General features: G+C 42.1%; 1 protein-coding gene across 1 annotated transcript; it reads left to right on the top strand.

Moving 5' to 3' along the window:
• Positions 1 to 9,577: 9,577 nt before the first annotated feature.
• On the top strand, positions 9,578 to 16,337 carry PCDH18 (protocadherin 18). Its single transcript, XM_073641706.1, has 4 exons — positions 9,578 to 12,543; positions 12,836 to 12,921; positions 13,012 to 13,178; positions 15,220 to 16,337. The coding sequence occupies exons 1-4, from the start codon at positions 10,033 to 10,035 to the stop codon at positions 15,906 to 15,908; spliced, it is 3,453 nt and encodes a 1,150-aa protein (XP_073497807.1). The 5' UTR covers positions 9,578 to 10,032; the 3' UTR covers positions 15,909 to 16,337.
• Positions 16,338 to 17,796: the final 1,459 nt, after the last annotated feature.

Below are 17,796 nucleotides of genomic sequence, written 5' to 3'. Positions count from 1 at the left end.
CCCGTATTGCCTGTTTAAATTCCAAGGGTATATTTTTAGCTGCTTCCACGATTGCTCAGGAAAAATTAATGGAATTTCGGGTGTTTGTTGATTGCGGGTCTACACTGAATGTAATTGATGGGGGATTCGTGGAAAAACTCAATTTAAAACCTGAACCTTTATCATCCCCCATTGCTGTGGTTTCTGTGGATGGCTCCCCTTTGAAGAATATTACTCTCAAGGTCAGTGAATTTCCTCTCACTATTAATGGTGTTCACCATGAGAAATTGGATTTGGTAGTGTTGAATAACTTGCCTTCTCCAGTAATATTGGGTTTGCCCTGGTTAAAATTTCACAATCCTGTACTGGATTGGTCTACCAGTGAAATTAAATCCTGGAGCCATAAATGTTATGACAAGTGTTGTAACGGGCGTATTGCAGCTTTGGATAGGGGAGAATTGCCTGTTCCTATTCAGGATTTTTGGAGAGTTTTTTCTGAGAAGGAATCGCAGGTTTTGCCTCCCCATAGAGACTATGATTGTTCTATTGAATTTGTCCCTGGAGCGATTCTTCCTAAAAGTCGTTTATTTAACCTTACTATTCCTGAGAGGAAGGCTTTGGAGGAATACATACAGACAAGTTTGGCCGCCGGTCACATTAGGCCCTCTAAGTCTCCTGTGGCGGTTGGATTTTTTTTTGTAAAAAAAAAGGACGGCGGTTTACGTCCTTGTCTGGATTTTCGTGAGATTAACAAAATTACGGTACGCAATCCTTACCCACTGCCATTGATTCCTGATCTGTTTAACCAGTTATTGGGGGCCAAGTGGTTCTCTAAAATTGACCTTAAGGGGGCATACAATCCGTTGCGCATGAAGGAGGGTGATGAATGGAAGACTGCTTTTAACACTCCTGTGAGTCATTTTGAGAATCTGGTTATGCCTTTTGGTCTTACTAATGCTCCTGCATTTTTTCAGAATCTGATTAATGACATCCTTAGACCTTTGATCGGTAAAAATGTGGTTGTGTATTTGGATGACATTTTGATTTATTCGCCAGATCTGGAGTCTCATTGGCGGAGCGTGCGTGAGGTATTACAGTTATTAATGGACAATTCGCTTTTTGCTAAGCTGGAGAAATGTGAGTTCGCTGTACAGAGAATTAGTTTTTTGGGCTACATTATCTCCAGCAAAGGTTTTGAGATGGATCCGGTTAAGGTTCAGGCTGTGCAGGAATGGCCTAGGCCTATTGGTTTGAAATCGATACAGAGGTTTTTGGGTTTCGCCAATTACTACAGAAAATTCATAAAAATTTTTTCTAGTATTGTCAAACCTCTGACTGATCTCACCAGGAAAGGTGCTGATGCGGTTCAGTGGTCTTCTGAGGCCATTGAGGCTTTTGTGTATCTCAAGGAGAGGTTCACCTCTGCTCCCATCCTTATGCAGCCTGATGTTACTAGGCCGTTTTTAGTTGAGGTTGATGCTTCCTCTGTGGGGGTTGGCGCAGTATTGTCTCAGGATAACGGGGATGGATTACATCCCTGTGCCTTTTTTTCAAAAAAATTTTCGGAGACTGAACTGAATTACGATATTGGTAATCGGGAATTATTGGCTATTAAACTCGCATTTGAACACTGGCGCCACTTCTTGGAAGGTGCGGAATTTCCCGTTCAGGTTCTTACGGATCATAAAAATCTGATATATCTTGATGCTGCCAAGCGCCTGAATGCCCGTCAGGCTAGGTGGGCACTGTTTTTCTCGCGGTTTAATTTCTCCGTTACTTACATCCCTGGTACTAAGAATGTTAAGGCGGATGCCTTGTCTCGCAGTTTTTCTCCCATAGTCGGTGCTGAGAAAGAGGAAAACATTTTACAAGAAGGTGTTGTGATAGCTGCTTTAGACTCCGTTTTGGAAGATGAGATTCTTAAAGGTCAGGAGAATGCCCCATCTAACACTCCTCATGGGAGGTTGTTTGTGCCTGGGACCTTTAGGAGAGATTTGTTTGTTGAGTGTCACGAATCTCGGTTGGCAGGTCATCCCGGAATCTCTGAGACTAAGAGACTGGTGGGTCGCAGTTTTTGGTGGCCTGGATGGCAGAAGGAAGTCATTAAGTGGGTGCGCCAATGTACTATATGTGCTAGATCTAAGTCCTCACATACTCCTGCTGCGGGGTTGCTTTGTCCTTTGGAGGTCCCCAGTGCTCCTTGGACACATTTGGCTATGGACTTTATAACTGACCTTCCCCCCTCTGAGGGTTTTACTGTCATCTGGGTGGTCGTGGACCGTTTTAGCAAGATGTGTCACTTGGTTCCCTTCGTCAAACTGCCCTGCGCTAAAACTCTCGCTAAGGCCTTTGTCAAGGAAATTGTCAGACTTCATGGCGTTCCTACTGACATTGTTTCTGATAGGGGTCCTCAGTTCGTGGCTCGTTTTTGGCGTGCCTTTTGTGACAGGTTGGGAATTCATTTGTCGTTTTCGTCCGGATATCATCCTGAATCTAATGGCCAGACAGAAAGGAAAAACCAGGATGTTGAGCAGTTCTTGCGTTGTTTTGTGGCAGACAATCAAGAGGGGTGGTCTGAGTTTCTGCCACTTGCCGAATTTGCTCTGAACAATCATACATCTTCTTCTGCTGGTTGTTCGCCTTTTTTTGTTGTTCTGGGAGACATCCGTCGTTTGGGTCGTTCTCCAAGTTGGGATCTGCCGTGCCTGAGGAGGAGAATTTTTCCGGTGATTTGGAAAGAGTTTGGACGGATGTGCGTGGTAATCTTCAGGAGGCCAACAGAAAATCTAAAGACTACTTTGATAGGAAACGACAGGTGGTTTTGTTCGCTGTTGGTGACATGGTTTGGTTGTCCTCTAGGAATCTGCGGTTGAGGATTCCTTCTAAGAAATTGGGTCCCAAGTTTGTAGGGCCCTTTAAGGTGCTTCAGGTTGTCAACCAATCTGCTGTTAGGTTGGAGGTTCCTACCTCCTGGAGAATTAATCCGGTCTTTCATGTCTCTCTGTTAAAAAAAGCTGTTGTGTCGGATGGTGACGCCTCTGCCTCTGTTCCTCCGGTGGTGGAGGACGGGGAATATGAAATTTCTCGCATCCTTGACTCTAGACGATATAGAGGTAGTTTGCAGTATCTTGTGGCCTGGAAAGGTTTCGGACCCGAGGATAACTCTTGGGTGAGGTCAGATGATGTTTCCGCGTCCAGACTTATCAGAGCGTTTCACAGGAGATTTCCTGATAAGCCTGGTCCTAGGGGATCCGGAGGATCCTCTTAGAAGGGGGGGTACTGTTAGAACCTTGCTGTTAGGTTTTTTTTCCTTTGCTGGTCACATGACCTTGTTGGCCTATTTAATCCTGCTCCGCCCTTCTGGCTTTGCTGGACTTCATTGTATATCTACTTTCTAGCTAGCCTGTGCTCTGTATCTAACTCTGTTAGTTTGCTTGGTCTACGGACCTCTATGTTCTATCTATTTTGTTTGTTCGTCTGTCTGCTACTATTTCTGTTAGGAGGTGTCCCATATTCCTCCCAGTCCTTAGTACTTGTAGGGATTCCCTCTCCACATCTATAGGTCTCCGTACAGACTAGATTAGGACTTTAGCAGGTCTGATCGCAGGATCAGGTTCCCTGTTACATCGTAGGGATTCAGCTGAGTCCTATAGTAGGGACAGATCTCCTCTCTTTCCTTAGCTTTGGTAGCAGAACATAACAGATACCAGTGAAGTATATGCAGAAAGGACATTCTGTTAAAGGGATCCTGATATCAGATGAACACTCCCCAAAACACGGGCAGCATGAATCAGACAATGCGCGATTGAAAACTGCTATGCTATACCTTGAAATGCTGCAGTATTTCAGAGTAAACATGCTTTGAAAAGCCAGCCGGAAACTAATTGTCTTGGCTGACTGGTCTGATGTGCTCCCTGGCCGGTTACTCCCAGCTCCGATCACTTTGACTGACAGTTCTCTCCCTATGATATCTCCATAGGAAGAGATTTGTTTGTCAACGGGAGCGGAGGAGCAGGAGGGCCAGCCAGGGACTGCATCGGACTATTCAATAGTTCCCAGCTGGCTTTTTGGATTATGTTTATTGCTAAAAGCTGCGCTGTTTCTAAGTAAAAAATACTTGGCTGCAATCACTCAGCCAGTGTTTGATTCGTGCTGTCCAGTGGCGTAAGGCCAATGGCGGCAGGCAACGCTACTGCTATGGGTCCCGTGAGCCAGTGGGCCTGGTGTCAGCTCCCGCTCGGGGCCTCCCCTTCGCCCATCAGCGCCCACACCGCCAGCCCATATCGAATGATGTGGGTGGAAATGTCTGCAGACGCTCCTCCTCCATCATCATAGCTTGTGCTGACGGCCGTCAGGGGACTCCGGCCATCAGAGCGGGCAATAATGATGGAGGAGGGAGCATCAGCAGACACTTCTTCCCTCATCATTCTTCCTTGGCGTCTGACGTGTCAGAGCAGCAGGCGTGATGACGTCATTATAGGACACCTGCTGCTCAGACATGTGCGGAGCTTCACACCAAAGGAGCAGCAGACCGGAGCATCAGGTAGAATAAGGAGCGGTGAGTATTATATTTATTTTTTTAAATCAGTGGTGGCCACAATAGAATATGGAGGACCATGGGGGGTGAATTTTATTGCATGGAGGACAATGGGGGTGCCCTATATTGTATGGAGAACTATGGGGGTGCATTATATTGTATGGAGGAACATGGGGGGTGCATTATATTGTATAGAGGACCATGGGGGGTGCATTACATTGTATGGAGGACCATGGCGAGTGCATTATATTGTATGGAGGACCATGAGGAGTGCAATATATTCTGCGGAGGACCATGGGGGTGCATTATATTCTATGGAGGACCATGGCGAGTGCATTACATTGTATGGAGGACTATGATGAGTGCATTATATTCTATGGAGGACCATGGAGAGTGCATTATATTCTATGGAGGACCAATGGGGAGTGCATTATATTGTATGCAGGACCATGGGGAGTGCATTATATTCTATGGAGGACCATGGGGGGTGCATTATACTATATGGAGGATTATGAGGTGCATTATATTCTATGGAGGACCATGGGGAGTGCATTATGTTGTATGGAGGACTTTGATGAGTGCATTATATTCTATGGAGGACAATGGGGGGTGCATTATATTCTATGGAGGACCATGGGGGGTGCATTATATTCTATGGAGGACCATGGGGGGTGCATTATACTATATGGAGGATTATGAGGTGCATTATATTCTATGGAGGACCATGGGGAGTGCATTATGTTGTACGGAGGACTATGATGAGTGCATTATATTCTACGGAGGACCATGGGGAGTGCATTATATTGTATGCAGCACCATGAAGAGTGAATTATATTCTATGGAGGACCATGGGGGTGCATTATACTATATGGAGGATTAATGGTTGCATTATACTATATGGAGGATTATGGGGGGAGCATTACACTATGTGGAAGGTTATGTAAGGCCATTATATTTGGAGAATTATGTGGGGGCAATAATACTGTATGCAAGCCATTATACAGTATGAAGGTTTGTGTGTGGTCCATCATACTGTGTGGAGGGCTGTGTGGGGGCCATTTTACTGTTTGGAGAGCTAGTAGGGGGTATTATACAGTGTAGTGCCATTATACATATAATGCATGGAGGGCTGTGTGGGGGTCACAGCTGGGGGATCATACTGTGTTGGGGTCAGCATACTTTGCCTTAGGAGTTGAGGTGGAGTACAGTAGGGTAATTATACTGTGCATGTAGAGGCTAATATTGAGGAATTCACCATGGGGATATCATACTGTGTTTGGGGGTCACTTTCATTTCACTTTATGAGGGCAATGAAAGAGGAATTTTGGACATCAGCAGGAGAAAAATTACTATTTAATGGCTGGAAAGTTGTGAGATATGCTCTTCTGTGACCCCAACAATTATTATTTTTTTTTTGGAAGAGTGTGGGGGAGTGGGGGGTAGGGGCCCAATTAGAACTTCTGCTATGGGGCCCCATGATTTCTATGTATGCCCCTGGTGCTATCTATGGTTCATACAGCATGAATCTGACGGCAAGATTTCTTTAACATATGTTTTATAATGATAGGCTATAGGTATGTCAGCTAGTACATTGGATGAGATGATACATCAACCTCATTTCAGTCTTTATATAAACTCGAGGGTCAGGTTATATTTAATAAAATGTGTATAAAAAATAAATAAAATAAACTATTGCAATCCAGTTAATTCCCCCAAAATTCATTAACTGCTTCAAATGATTAATGCATATTGTTAGCATTGAAGTCCGCCATAGGACGAAAAGCCTATATGACTTGTGAGTCATAAGGTTGGCGTAAGCAAAAGGCAAATCCGAACAGATTCTAGGGAAAATATGATCTTGACTAAAAGGTGTCTGTACAACTGAAATGGTTATTCATATCTCCAAGATCCTATCCCAATATGTAGTAGGTGTAGTAATAATAATAATAATATTAGCAAAATACCTCCAATAAGAAATGTAGTACAGTTTTTCTGATTCGCTATGTCGCTTACCCCATGTGCAGACATTTCAGTGGCTTAGGTATCCATGGTTACGACCACTCATATAGTGACAGTTAGTTAGTTGTTAGTGGGCATAACCATGGACAACTAATCTAACGCAATGCCCTGTACATGGGGTAAGCTACATAGCGAATCAGAGAACTATGCTAAATTTCTAATTGGAGGCATTTGCTAATATTATTATTATACCTACTACTTATTGGGATAGGATCTTGGAAATGGGAATAACCCTTTAAATCACCGTCAGTCAAAAATTTGTTGGGACAACAGCTATCCTGAACACTCAGTTGGCCTAGGAACGTACATGCTTCCAATAAGAGAGTGGAATAAGTCATTACCAGACACGAGAGGTGGAATATCTCACAGGAGAGAAAGCAGATCAGAAGTTGAAGTTCAAAGAGCCCGATCCTTTTGTCCCACCTCTGGGGAGATTCGGGAGGTCCGTTTACATATTAATTGGTCTCTTGAACCTGCAAAAAATCAGCAAATTGTGTTGACTCGTCTCTAATGTGCACAGAGGCCTTCAGGGTGAGTCTCAAATATGGTCCACTGAGTCTCCATTGCCCAAGATCCCAAATACACCAAGAGCTGCCATTGTTGGGGGTAAACATCTCGCTTACAAATAAGCAGCTCAAACATTTCTTCCTTGTATTCAAATATCATAAGGCACATGTTAGTATGGGATCACGGGGTTAAAGCTGATGGATGATGACTTTAGGTTGACATCTGCTGTCTGCGGTCAGATGCAACCACTTCCTCACCAAGTCACACCATAACCTGACATTACCTAGTGTGGGTGTTCAATGTGTTCTATATGGGCACATCCTGAAGGTCAATCCAAAGCTTCTTTCCCATTTTCTAAAGTGTGGACTGTGTAGCTGGTATTAAGGAGGGAGGCAGCAAACATATAGATGATGCCACTGTACCCATCTGAGATACATCAGACCTGGCTCCAGGATGTTACTCTATAGCAGAAGAGATGGGGAAACGGAGACCAGGGGCAGAAGTGTAAACTTTACATACGGTATATAGACAGCTATCAGGAGGCTGGGATATCTCAGAAAACTCCACCATTACTCAACCGTGACTGGACTGTGGCAAAACTGCAGGGAAATATATGTGATTTACAACTAGTTTCATCACAACAGCTGAAATTAAGTAGACTGTAATTGTAGTGAAACTGCTGCAAAAATTGTATGTAGTTTTACTTTGTCATGGAGCAGTAATGGCGCAGCCCACTCTGCAATATTCTGCACTGTGTGAATACGCTCTAAAGGGTGCATCCACCGGAAGCAAACCTTAGGTTAATATATCCTAAACAGCCTTCAATCTGTCTATAGGAGATAAATCAGTGGATGATAGATAGATAGATAGATAGATAGATAGATAGATAGATAAGATCAACTATAGAAGGTAGATAGATGATCTATATAAGATAGATAGATATATGGATAGAAAATAGATTATCTAAATAAGATATAGGTAATTAATATGACAGTTAATAGATAGATGATAGATAGACAGATAGATAGATAGATAGGAGAGATAAATATATAAAATAGATCATCTATATAAGGTAGGTAGATAGATAATAGATTATCTAAATAAGATATAGATAATTTATAAGATAGTTAATAAATAGATAGATATATGGCTTGAAAAAGGCTATATCTAGCCGAAACGTCGCCACAGCTTTTTTTGAGCTAATAAACCATCTATTTTGGAGTGCTGTCTCTACTATTTTCTCTCTATATAAGAAGGTTTGGTATCTACCTGGAGGATGGGCACCCAGCCATTCACATTTTGTTTGCTTGTGCTGCTTTTTTCTCTTTTTTTCCTAGATAGATATATGAATAGATGGATAGATGGATAGATAGATGGATGGATGGATAGATATGGGATAGATACATGAATAGATTGATATATGGATAGAAAGTATATGGATAGATAGATAGATATATAGATAGATAGATAGATAGATAGATATGTGGATTGATAAATACATGGATTGATAGAAATAAGAATAGATATATGGATGGATAGATAGATATATGGATTGATAGATTGATATAAGGATAGATATATGGATGGATAGATAGATGGATAGATATATGGATACATAGATAGATATATGGATTTATAGATTGATATAAGGATAGATATATGGATGGATAGATAGATGGATAGATATATGGATACATAGATAGATATATGGATTGATAGATTGATATAAGGATAGATATATGGATGGATAGATAGATAGATAAATGGATGGATAGCTAGATATGGGATAGACATATGGATAGATATATGGATTGATAGATATAATGATAGATAGATAGATAGATGGATATATGGATTGATAGATATAAGGATAGATATATGGATAGATAGATAGATAGATAGATAGATAGATAGATATGGGATGGATAGATAGAAAGATAGATAGATAGATAATAGATATATAGATAGATAGATATATGGAGTGATAGATATATATAAGCAGAGATATATGTATAGATAGATAGATGGAGTGATAGATATAAGGATAGATATATGTATAGATAGATAGCTATAAGGATAGATACATGTATAGATAGATAGATGGATATATGGATTGATATAAGGATATATAGATGGATGGATAGATATATGGATTGATAGATATGTAGATGGATGGATAGATAGAAGATATATAGACATATAGTAAAATCCTATTTGTTTTGCTGCTTATCCCTGGTCCAGCAGACTCCAGTTCTGCCATGAGTGCAGCAGGTCTCAGGGGCGATGCTCTGCAGTGGAGGACCCCCTGCACCTCCAGCACTGGAGACCCTGCACACATCCCTCCTTGAGAACTTGCTGCCGGCTTCCTCCATAGTTGCCGTGCTACATATGACGGCTACAAAGCCTTGGATGTAAAGTTTCTCTCCGGCAGCAATTTGTCCCTTCTTTGTTACGGCACGCTCAGTAAGTGAATGCGGAGGGAGGAGCCCCCCTTTCCTCCTCGCCGCCCCCCAGCACATTCTCCTGCTACTAATGTGACTTCACTGTCCTTTGATTTGGGAGCTCGCTGATTGGCTGGCGGGGCTTCAGCACATGCAGAGCAGGAGCTTTGTCTGACTTGAAGTGAAGTTGTACAGATTTTAGTCTGGAGTCAGCAATCAGGGTGTTTAGTCTGCTGCAGAGCAGTGCGAGGGAAGAGGAGCTCACAGGGGGAAGAAGACTGCAGAATCAGCAAGCCCCCTGCACTCCATGGATACAATGCTGGACGTGTGTGCAATCCTGATGTGATGGCGAGCTAGTGCTGGAGCCGCAGCGGCAGATCTGCTCTCTGCACACATCGCGGCTTTCTGCCCAAACTTTGTGCCCTCCACAGCATCGTGCAGCCTCGGCGGCCGCCGCGGGGCTTTCTCGTCTCCTCGCCTTGATGCCTATGGACTTCAGGTTTGCTGCTACACAAGTTGGAGCTCCGATCTTTTAATTGCTTGCTGGGAATGGATAGCTGCTGGGACCCGAGGAGACCGTGGATCGGTAGGAAAATGAACTGTGTGTTATTCTGTGCATTGTCTATGGTCATCATCATGAAGCCATATGTCATCATGGGGAAGAATTTAAAGTACAGCATATACGAGGAGCAGATGGTAGGCTCGGTGGTGGCCAGGCTAGCCGAGGACGTGGCCGATGTGCTGGCCAAGTTACCGAACCCTTCCTTGGTGCGGTTTAAAGCGATGCAGCAGGGGAAGACCCCTCTACTCATAGTGAAGGAGGACAACGGGGAGATCAGTATCGGGGCTAAGATCGATCGGGAGCAGCTGTGCCAGAAGAACTTAAATTGCTCCATAGAGTTTGATGTGATCACTCTGCCGACACAACATCTGCAGCTCTTCCATGTGGAGGTGGAGGTGCTGGATATCAATGATAATGCCCCCCATTTCTCCAGATCCCTCATCCCTATTGAAATATCAGAGAGTGCTGCTGTGGGCACCAGGATCCCCCTGGACAGCGCCTTTGACCCTGATGTCGGAGAAAATTCCCTTCATACCTATTCCCTATCCGAGAATGAATATTTTAAGATCGAGGTCAAGACCAGGACTGATGGCGCCAAATATGCAGAACTTATTGTCGTCAGGGAACTGGACAGGGAGCACCAGTCTAGCTATGAGCTCCAGCTCACTGCCTCTGACATGGGGGTCCCTCAGAGATATGGCTCAGCTATCCTAAAAATCACCATTTCTGATTCCAATGACAACAGCCCAATCTTTGAAAAGAAGTCGTATGTCATCAAGCTCCCTGAAAATGCACCAGTTGGCACTTTACTAATAGACCTCAACGCCACCGACCCCGACGAGGGGGCAAATGGAAAGGTGGTGTACTCATTTAACAGCAATGTTTCCCCCAAAATTACTGAAACTTTCCGAATGGATCCTGAAAAAGGTCAGTTGACCCTAATAAAGCAAGTGGACTATGAGACTACAAAATCCTATGAGATTGATGTTCAGGCCCAGGATATGGGACCCAATTCCATCCCAGGACACTGCAAGATTATTATAAATGTTATCGATGTGAATGATAACAAACCGGAGATCAATATCAATCTGATGTCTTCAGGTAAAGAGATTGCTTATATTTCAGAAAGTGCACCTCTGGATACCTTTGTGGCCTTGGTGAGAGTGCAAGATAAAGATTCAGGACTGAATGGAGAAATCATTTGTAAACTCCATGGACATGGACAATTCAAGCTTCAGAAAACGTATGAAAACAATTATTTAATATTGACCAATGCCTCACTTGATAGAGAAAAGAGGTCGGAGTATAGCTTGACTGTAATAGCCGAGGACAGGGGGCTGCCGAGCCTCTCCACCGTCAAGCACTTTGCAGTGCAGATAAGTGATGAGAATGACAACCCACCACGATTCCAGACCAACAGATATGAGATTGTTATTGTGGAAAACAATTTACCTGGTGCACATATAACATCTGTAAGGGCAACTGATCCAGATCAAGCCGAGAATGGTCAAGTGACATACATTATTCCTGAAAGCTATATTCAAGGTAGCTCTATTACAACCTATGTGACTATTGACCCCTCCAATGGTGCCATTTATGCATTAAGGGCATTTGACCATGAAGAAGTCAATCAGATTGTCTTCACCGTGCAGGCCAGGGACAGTGGAGTTCCACAGTTGGTCACAAATGCCACCATAGTTCTCACAGTTGTAGATGAAAATGATAATTCTCCAGTCATTGTGGCCCCTGCTCTTCACAATAACACTGCAAAGATTTCAGTCCCCAGGGATGCGGAAAGTGGTTTCTTAATTACCAAAATTAAGGCTATGGACAGAGACTCTGGTCTGAACTCTGAACTTACTTGTTCGATCATTGCAGGAAATGAATATGATGTTTTCCTTATTGATCCCAAATCTTGTGAAATTTACACTAATATGAGCATGGAGACTTTCCCGATCCAGGAATGGGACCTTTTAGTTTTAGTCCACGATAAAGGGACTCCTCCACGTTCTACTAAAGCACTTCTCAAATGTCATATCCTTGAAACTTCTGATGCTGCTGGCAGTACAGAGGCCACTTATGTTAACCAGGCCTCTAAGGATGTGTCTATGATTATTATTATTTCCCTGGGAGCTATTTGTACAGTTCTTTTAATCATCATGGTTATTTTTGCAACAAGGTGTAACAGAGAAAAGAAGGACAACAGATCTTACAACTGCAGGGTGGCAGAGTCAACGTACCAGCATCATCCAAAGCGGCCTTCAAGACAACTTCACAAAGGGGACATTACACTAGTGCCTACTATGAATGGGACCCTTCCTATCAGATCCCACCACAGGTCTTCACCATCACCATCCCCTACCTTGGAACGTGGCCAGATGAGCAGCAGACAAAGTCACCATAGTCGCCAGTCACTCAACAGCCTAATGACAATTTCATCTAATCATGTACCAGATACCTTCTCTCTGGAACTGACCCATGCTACGCCTGCTGTAGAGGTAAATGAGACCTCTTTATATTGTATATGATCCTATATTCTCTCTCTCTCTCCTTCTTTCTCTACCTCTTAGTTATTGATTATACTTGACAAGTAATAGGTAGTTGGAATTTTCTTTTTGACTTTTCTTAGCTTCAGAGACTATTGAACTTAGTGTGAGGCCAAACTACTTCGAGCAAGACCTTTCATTAATTTTTTAGCTAAAGCAGGAGATTTATTACTTAAGCTGCCTATTGTCTTACTACCTAATAGACTGTAATAATGTTGTTTTTTTCCTTCATGTGTGTTGGCAGGTATCCCAACTGCTCTCCATGCTTCACCAGGGACAGTACCAACCGAGACCAAGCTTTCGAGGAAACAAATATTCGAGAAGCTACAGGTGAGAAATTATTTAATCCTTTGTTTTATCCAAGGTTTACACACACATAGGTTTGATAAAATGATACTTATATGTTATACTCTTCTGCAGGTATGCCCTCCAAGACATGGATAAATTTAGTCTGAAAGACAGTGGTCGTGGGGATAGTGAAGCTGGAGACAGTGATTATGACCTGGGCAGAGATTCTCCCATTGACAGACTCCTGGGCGAAGGATTCAGTGAACTTTTCCTTACTGATGGCCACAGAATACCTCCAGGTACAGTAAGTTTGGTGATGTCTCCTGTGTTATTCATTTGCTGTTTCTTTCTGCTTTCCTGATTGATACAGAAGGGAACAGAAACATACATAAAACAAACAGGAACCTTTACACTCTCCACTTTCCAATGCCTTCTGCTGCTTGCTTTTAACTGCAAAGCACAGCTGGTAGAGATGCGACAGCCACAATATTGAGCATTTTGCCCAAAGCAAAAGCAGTTTTAGCTAAGCAGAAGATTTTATTCTCTTGTGAATTTATGCTAAAAGGTTAGGCCAGGGGAGGAAAGTTATCTTAGTGTCAGTGAATAGGAAAAAAATAAATAAATAAATAAATATATATATATATATATATGTATATATATATATATATATATATATATATATATATATATATATATATATATATATATATCTTATGCATTGTATCTGTTTATTTATTCTGCTGCAGCTCCACTTTTACTATGTGCAGAATTGCAAACTTAAATGTCCTCCCAAAATTACATATCCTTGTGACCCCCTCTTGCCCCCAAAGCAGCAATGTAAAAGCTGAAGCAGTATACATCTGATGTGCTGAGGTTATAGTGTTGGAGATCACACCCGATGAGATATTTAATTAGCCGAGTTAATGTGATGATCCGGAGTATTCTCCTCCGCGCTGCGGTGCAGACCTTGTGTAACATATTGGTTCATCTCCAGCAGCAGACTGCACATTATAGAGAGAAGCTGGCTTTCTTGTAGCTACGTCATGTTATCTAAGCACAGCACTAATGCAATAGTGGGAAGATCATATGATGTCTCAGCGACTGGTTGGGAAATGAGCTTTTCCATATGTGTGTGAACAATCAATAGTTGTTCACAAATCAGTCCTATTAAGCAAATGTTCCAATTCTTGGGATTGTGGGTTTGGCCAGATCTTGAGAGTGGTGTGATTAGAGAAACTCTTTCTTTGTGGAGCACGTAGAGATGATTTTGCTGAGTGCTCACAATCGGCAGCACCGTGCCCTCCCAAGGTCACTCTGCACAAGCACAGTTCTGATTTTACAGCTCCCATTTTGTTTATGTACTAAACAATGCTCTTTTATTTGGCGAGCAGCAGCTAGCGTAGCGCCACACAAGTTAGGTATCATGGAGGGGTGTTTACTAATCTATTTAAAAATGTCAGCTAAGTGCAAAAGGGTTTTTGAAGAACAATGACTTTGTGGCCCTCCCCCCCAGATAGTGACAGCACTCCCTCCACACAGCCCCCAGCTCCTGCTGTCCTCAGTTGTAAGGGTCCCGCAGATGGAACCTATGTTCAATGTGGTCGTATGCTGTATTCCAGCCAGGCCATCTGTCCCCTTGCATTGTCTCCTCTTGCCTTTTCATCCTTCCCAATGCACTGCTTTAGTAATTTGACCAGGGTGTCTGTTAGTTTCATCCAAATACACCTGGGTTATTATTATTATTTTTTTATATCCCCAATAAATAGCACCAATTACTCCTTTGCTAAAATTAACCCCTTGCTGGCTGAAACAGTGGCAACACGTTGCCCTCTCGTCGTCTTGTCTATTCACTGAGGCTTCAGCTGTAAGTGTAGTAAGATGGTATTGGGGACAGATGTGCTTTAAAGAATACTGACTGATATCTAAAGAAAAAATCTGATATTCTGTAGGAAATGATATAATGAATTTTGGACAGTAAGGCTGGAGAAAAATAGAAAAATGCATTTTTTTATGGTGTTGTAACAGGTCCTGTCAGGACAGAGATGAATTTATGATAGCCATTTATAAGAAAATGGAAAGTGATTCATGGCATAGCTTATGCAAAATCTGTTTCTGGGAATATATGTATGAGAGCAGAGTGTGCCTCTCGCTGTAATAATGAGAAAACGGCTTATGATGATCAGAGCTTCGCTATGGAGGAAATACGATGACTATTTATAGGGTCTCTGTGGCCAGTCTGAACACTTATGTATCATTGTGATTAGGGAATGTTCATAGATTTATCGCACTACTTGCTACATCCAATATATTTATTCAGTTTTTTTTTCTCAATTCCTACAGTTATGAGATACTGCACAGAAGAATGCCGGGTCCTAGGGCACTCAGATCAGTGTTGGATGCCACCTCTTCCCTCTCCATCTGCAGACTACAGGAATAACATGTTCATCCCTGGTGAAGAAGTCCAATCTCTCCAACAGACCCAACAACAAAGCCAGCAGCAGACACAACAACAGGCTCCTCTTCTCGAGGATGATATGCTTCCTATTGATCAGAATGAGAAGAAAAAAAGTTTTTCTACATTTGGCAAGGAGTCTCAGGATGAGGAAGCAGCTGAAGCCTGCACATCTTCGCTCCTCACTGAAATGAGCAGTGTTTTTCAACGTCTGCTACCTCCATCTATGGACAGCTACACTGAATGCAGTGAAGTTGATCGCTCAAACTCTTTAGAAAGAAGGAAAGGCCAAGTGTCTACTAAGACAGTAAGTTACCCCCAAGGGGTTGCTGCATGGGCAGCAAACACACATTTTCAAAATCCCAACAATGTTGGAGGACCTTCTGTAGGAATCCATTCTAGCGCACAACCATCTTCTAAATGGTTGCCAGCCATGGAGGAAATCCCAGAGAACTATGAAGAAGATGACTTTGATAATGTTCTTAACCATCTTAATGATGGTAAACATGAACTTATGGATGCGAGTGAACTTGTGGCTGAAATTAATAAACTGCTTCAAGATGTAAGGCAAAATTAGGCATCTTGACATTATTCTTTTTCCATAATTATGGAGTCCTGGAACAATCAACAACACTTATTGACATTCGGTTGCATTTATAAAAATGTGTCTGTGTATGTTAAATATTCAAATGCTGTATTTTCATATGTACACAAAACTAGTGTGACTATTGCTATCTGTATTTTAAAAATACATTTGTATCTTATATTTATGTGTAATTTAAAAATAAAGAAATTTTATTTTTGTATTTTGTATGGCATGTTTTACTGCATGGAAAATTTGTAGACTGTTCCTCTTTTTACCAACCAATCAAACAGGTTGTGGTCCCTGTTCTCCAACAGGCCACTGTGTTTTGTGTTGACGTCCTGAGGATATACAACCTAAATATGCAAACCCCACATCGAGTAATACTTTTATATATTGAACTCACTCTTGTAGAAATTATTTCCACTTGTTTTAATATTACGGATAAATATAATAATAAAAAAAAACTTGTCACTATTGATCTTCATCTTATCTTCTCATTTTCTTTGTAGGAATAGTATACACATCTATAAGTCAATAGCATGTCCACTTATTCACTCTTATATCTAAGAGTATATTCGTTCTTAAGCTAAAATGGGCGGTCCAAATCACGGGAGAAATTTAGAATTTGCAGTTGGTGCCTAACAGTGATGAGCGCAAGTGCTCGTTACTTGAGTTTGGCTAGGGTGCTCGGGTATTCACCGAGTATCGCGGGTGCTCGAGTGAGATGTTTGAGTCCCCGCAGCTGTATGTTTTGCGGCTCTTAGACAGGCTAAAAACATGCGAGGATTGCTCGTGTTTGTCAGACAATCCCCACATGTCTTGTGGCTGTCTAATCGCCGCAAACCATGCGACCGCGGTGACTGGAAAATGTCACTCAAGCACCTACTCGGTGCATACTTGAGCACCTTAGGCAAACTCAAGTAATGAGCACTTGTGCCTAATTTTATGAGGTTGTTCTCCTGATGTCTGTGAAAGTTCTTATTGTCTTGCCCAAAGAAAAAACTTAATTGGCCCTAAAGTTGTTCAAGTGTCTTTTATAGTCCGTAGCAATTTATTTCTTCTCATGTTAAAATAATTAGTATGAATACTTCATAGCATATTTGCAAAAATGTCTGTAACTTCATTTATTCCAATTTGGGCTCGTGCAAAAGACCGCATAAATCGGACAAGTGCTATCCGTGCTTTTGACGGAGAGCACTCATACCCATGTCATTCTATGGAGCCGAACACATGTCTGATTTTTTCCTTGGATCGAGAGGTCCGAGGAAAAAGAATGCAACATGCACAATTTGTATCCAAGAATCGGATGGCACTCACCCATTCATGTCTAAGGACCTGTGAAAAAAAAAACAGGCCGCACTCTGACGACATGTGGTCTGATGGTCACAGACTGATATAATGGAAATGGTGGAAAAAGTTTTTTTTTCTCTCCACCGCTGAGAAAATCGGGTCCCACTCTGATCAAACCCTGTTCAGAGTATGATTGGTATGGATGGAGAGAAAATGGTCTTGTGAACCTACCCTTCAGGCCTCATGCACACATTGAGTATTTGGTGAGTTTTTTACCTCAGTATTTCTAAGCCAAAACCAGGAGTGGGTGATAAATATAGAAGTGGTGACATGTTTCTATCATACTTTTCCTCTGATTGTTCCTCTCCTGGCCTCGGCTTACAAATACTGAGGTAAAAAAGTCACCAAATACTCAATGTGTGCACGTGGCCTTATGTGACCGTGGCTGTTTTTACGCATGGTTTTCCACAAGCTCCATTCAGATAAATGGGAATAAATTTCTAGAACAATTCTACCATGTGTGAATTCACCCATAACAAATGGAGGTAGCATATCAGATGATGTTTTTGACTTTTTGTCCAATCAATTT

Source organism: Phyllobates terribilis, unplaced genomic scaffold, assembly GCF_046119375.1.
Source record: "Phyllobates terribilis strain yellow unplaced genomic scaffold, ASM4611937v1 Scaffold_1__5_contigs__length_1240528914, whole genome shotgun sequence".
In the NCBI taxonomy this organism is placed as follows: domain Eukaryota; kingdom Metazoa; phylum Chordata; class Amphibia; order Anura; family Dendrobatidae; genus Phyllobates; species Phyllobates terribilis.
This window is presented reverse-complemented; position numbering and strand designations above follow the sequence as displayed.

Excerpts from the sequence above, each read along its gene's own strand:
- PCDH18 (XM_073641706.1), top strand. The coding sequence starts at position 10,033 with ATGGATAGCTGCTGGGACCCGAGGAGACCGTGGATCGGTAGGAAAATG. Across the intron at positions 12,544-12,835 it reads ATGCTACGCCTGCTGTAGAG|GTATCCCAACTGCTCTCCAT; the intron begins GTAAATGAGACC and ends GTGTGTTGGCAG. Across the intron at positions 13,179-15,219 it reads TGGCCACAGAATACCTCCAG|TTATGAGATACTGCACAGAA; the intron begins GTACAGTAAGTT and ends CAATTCCTACAG.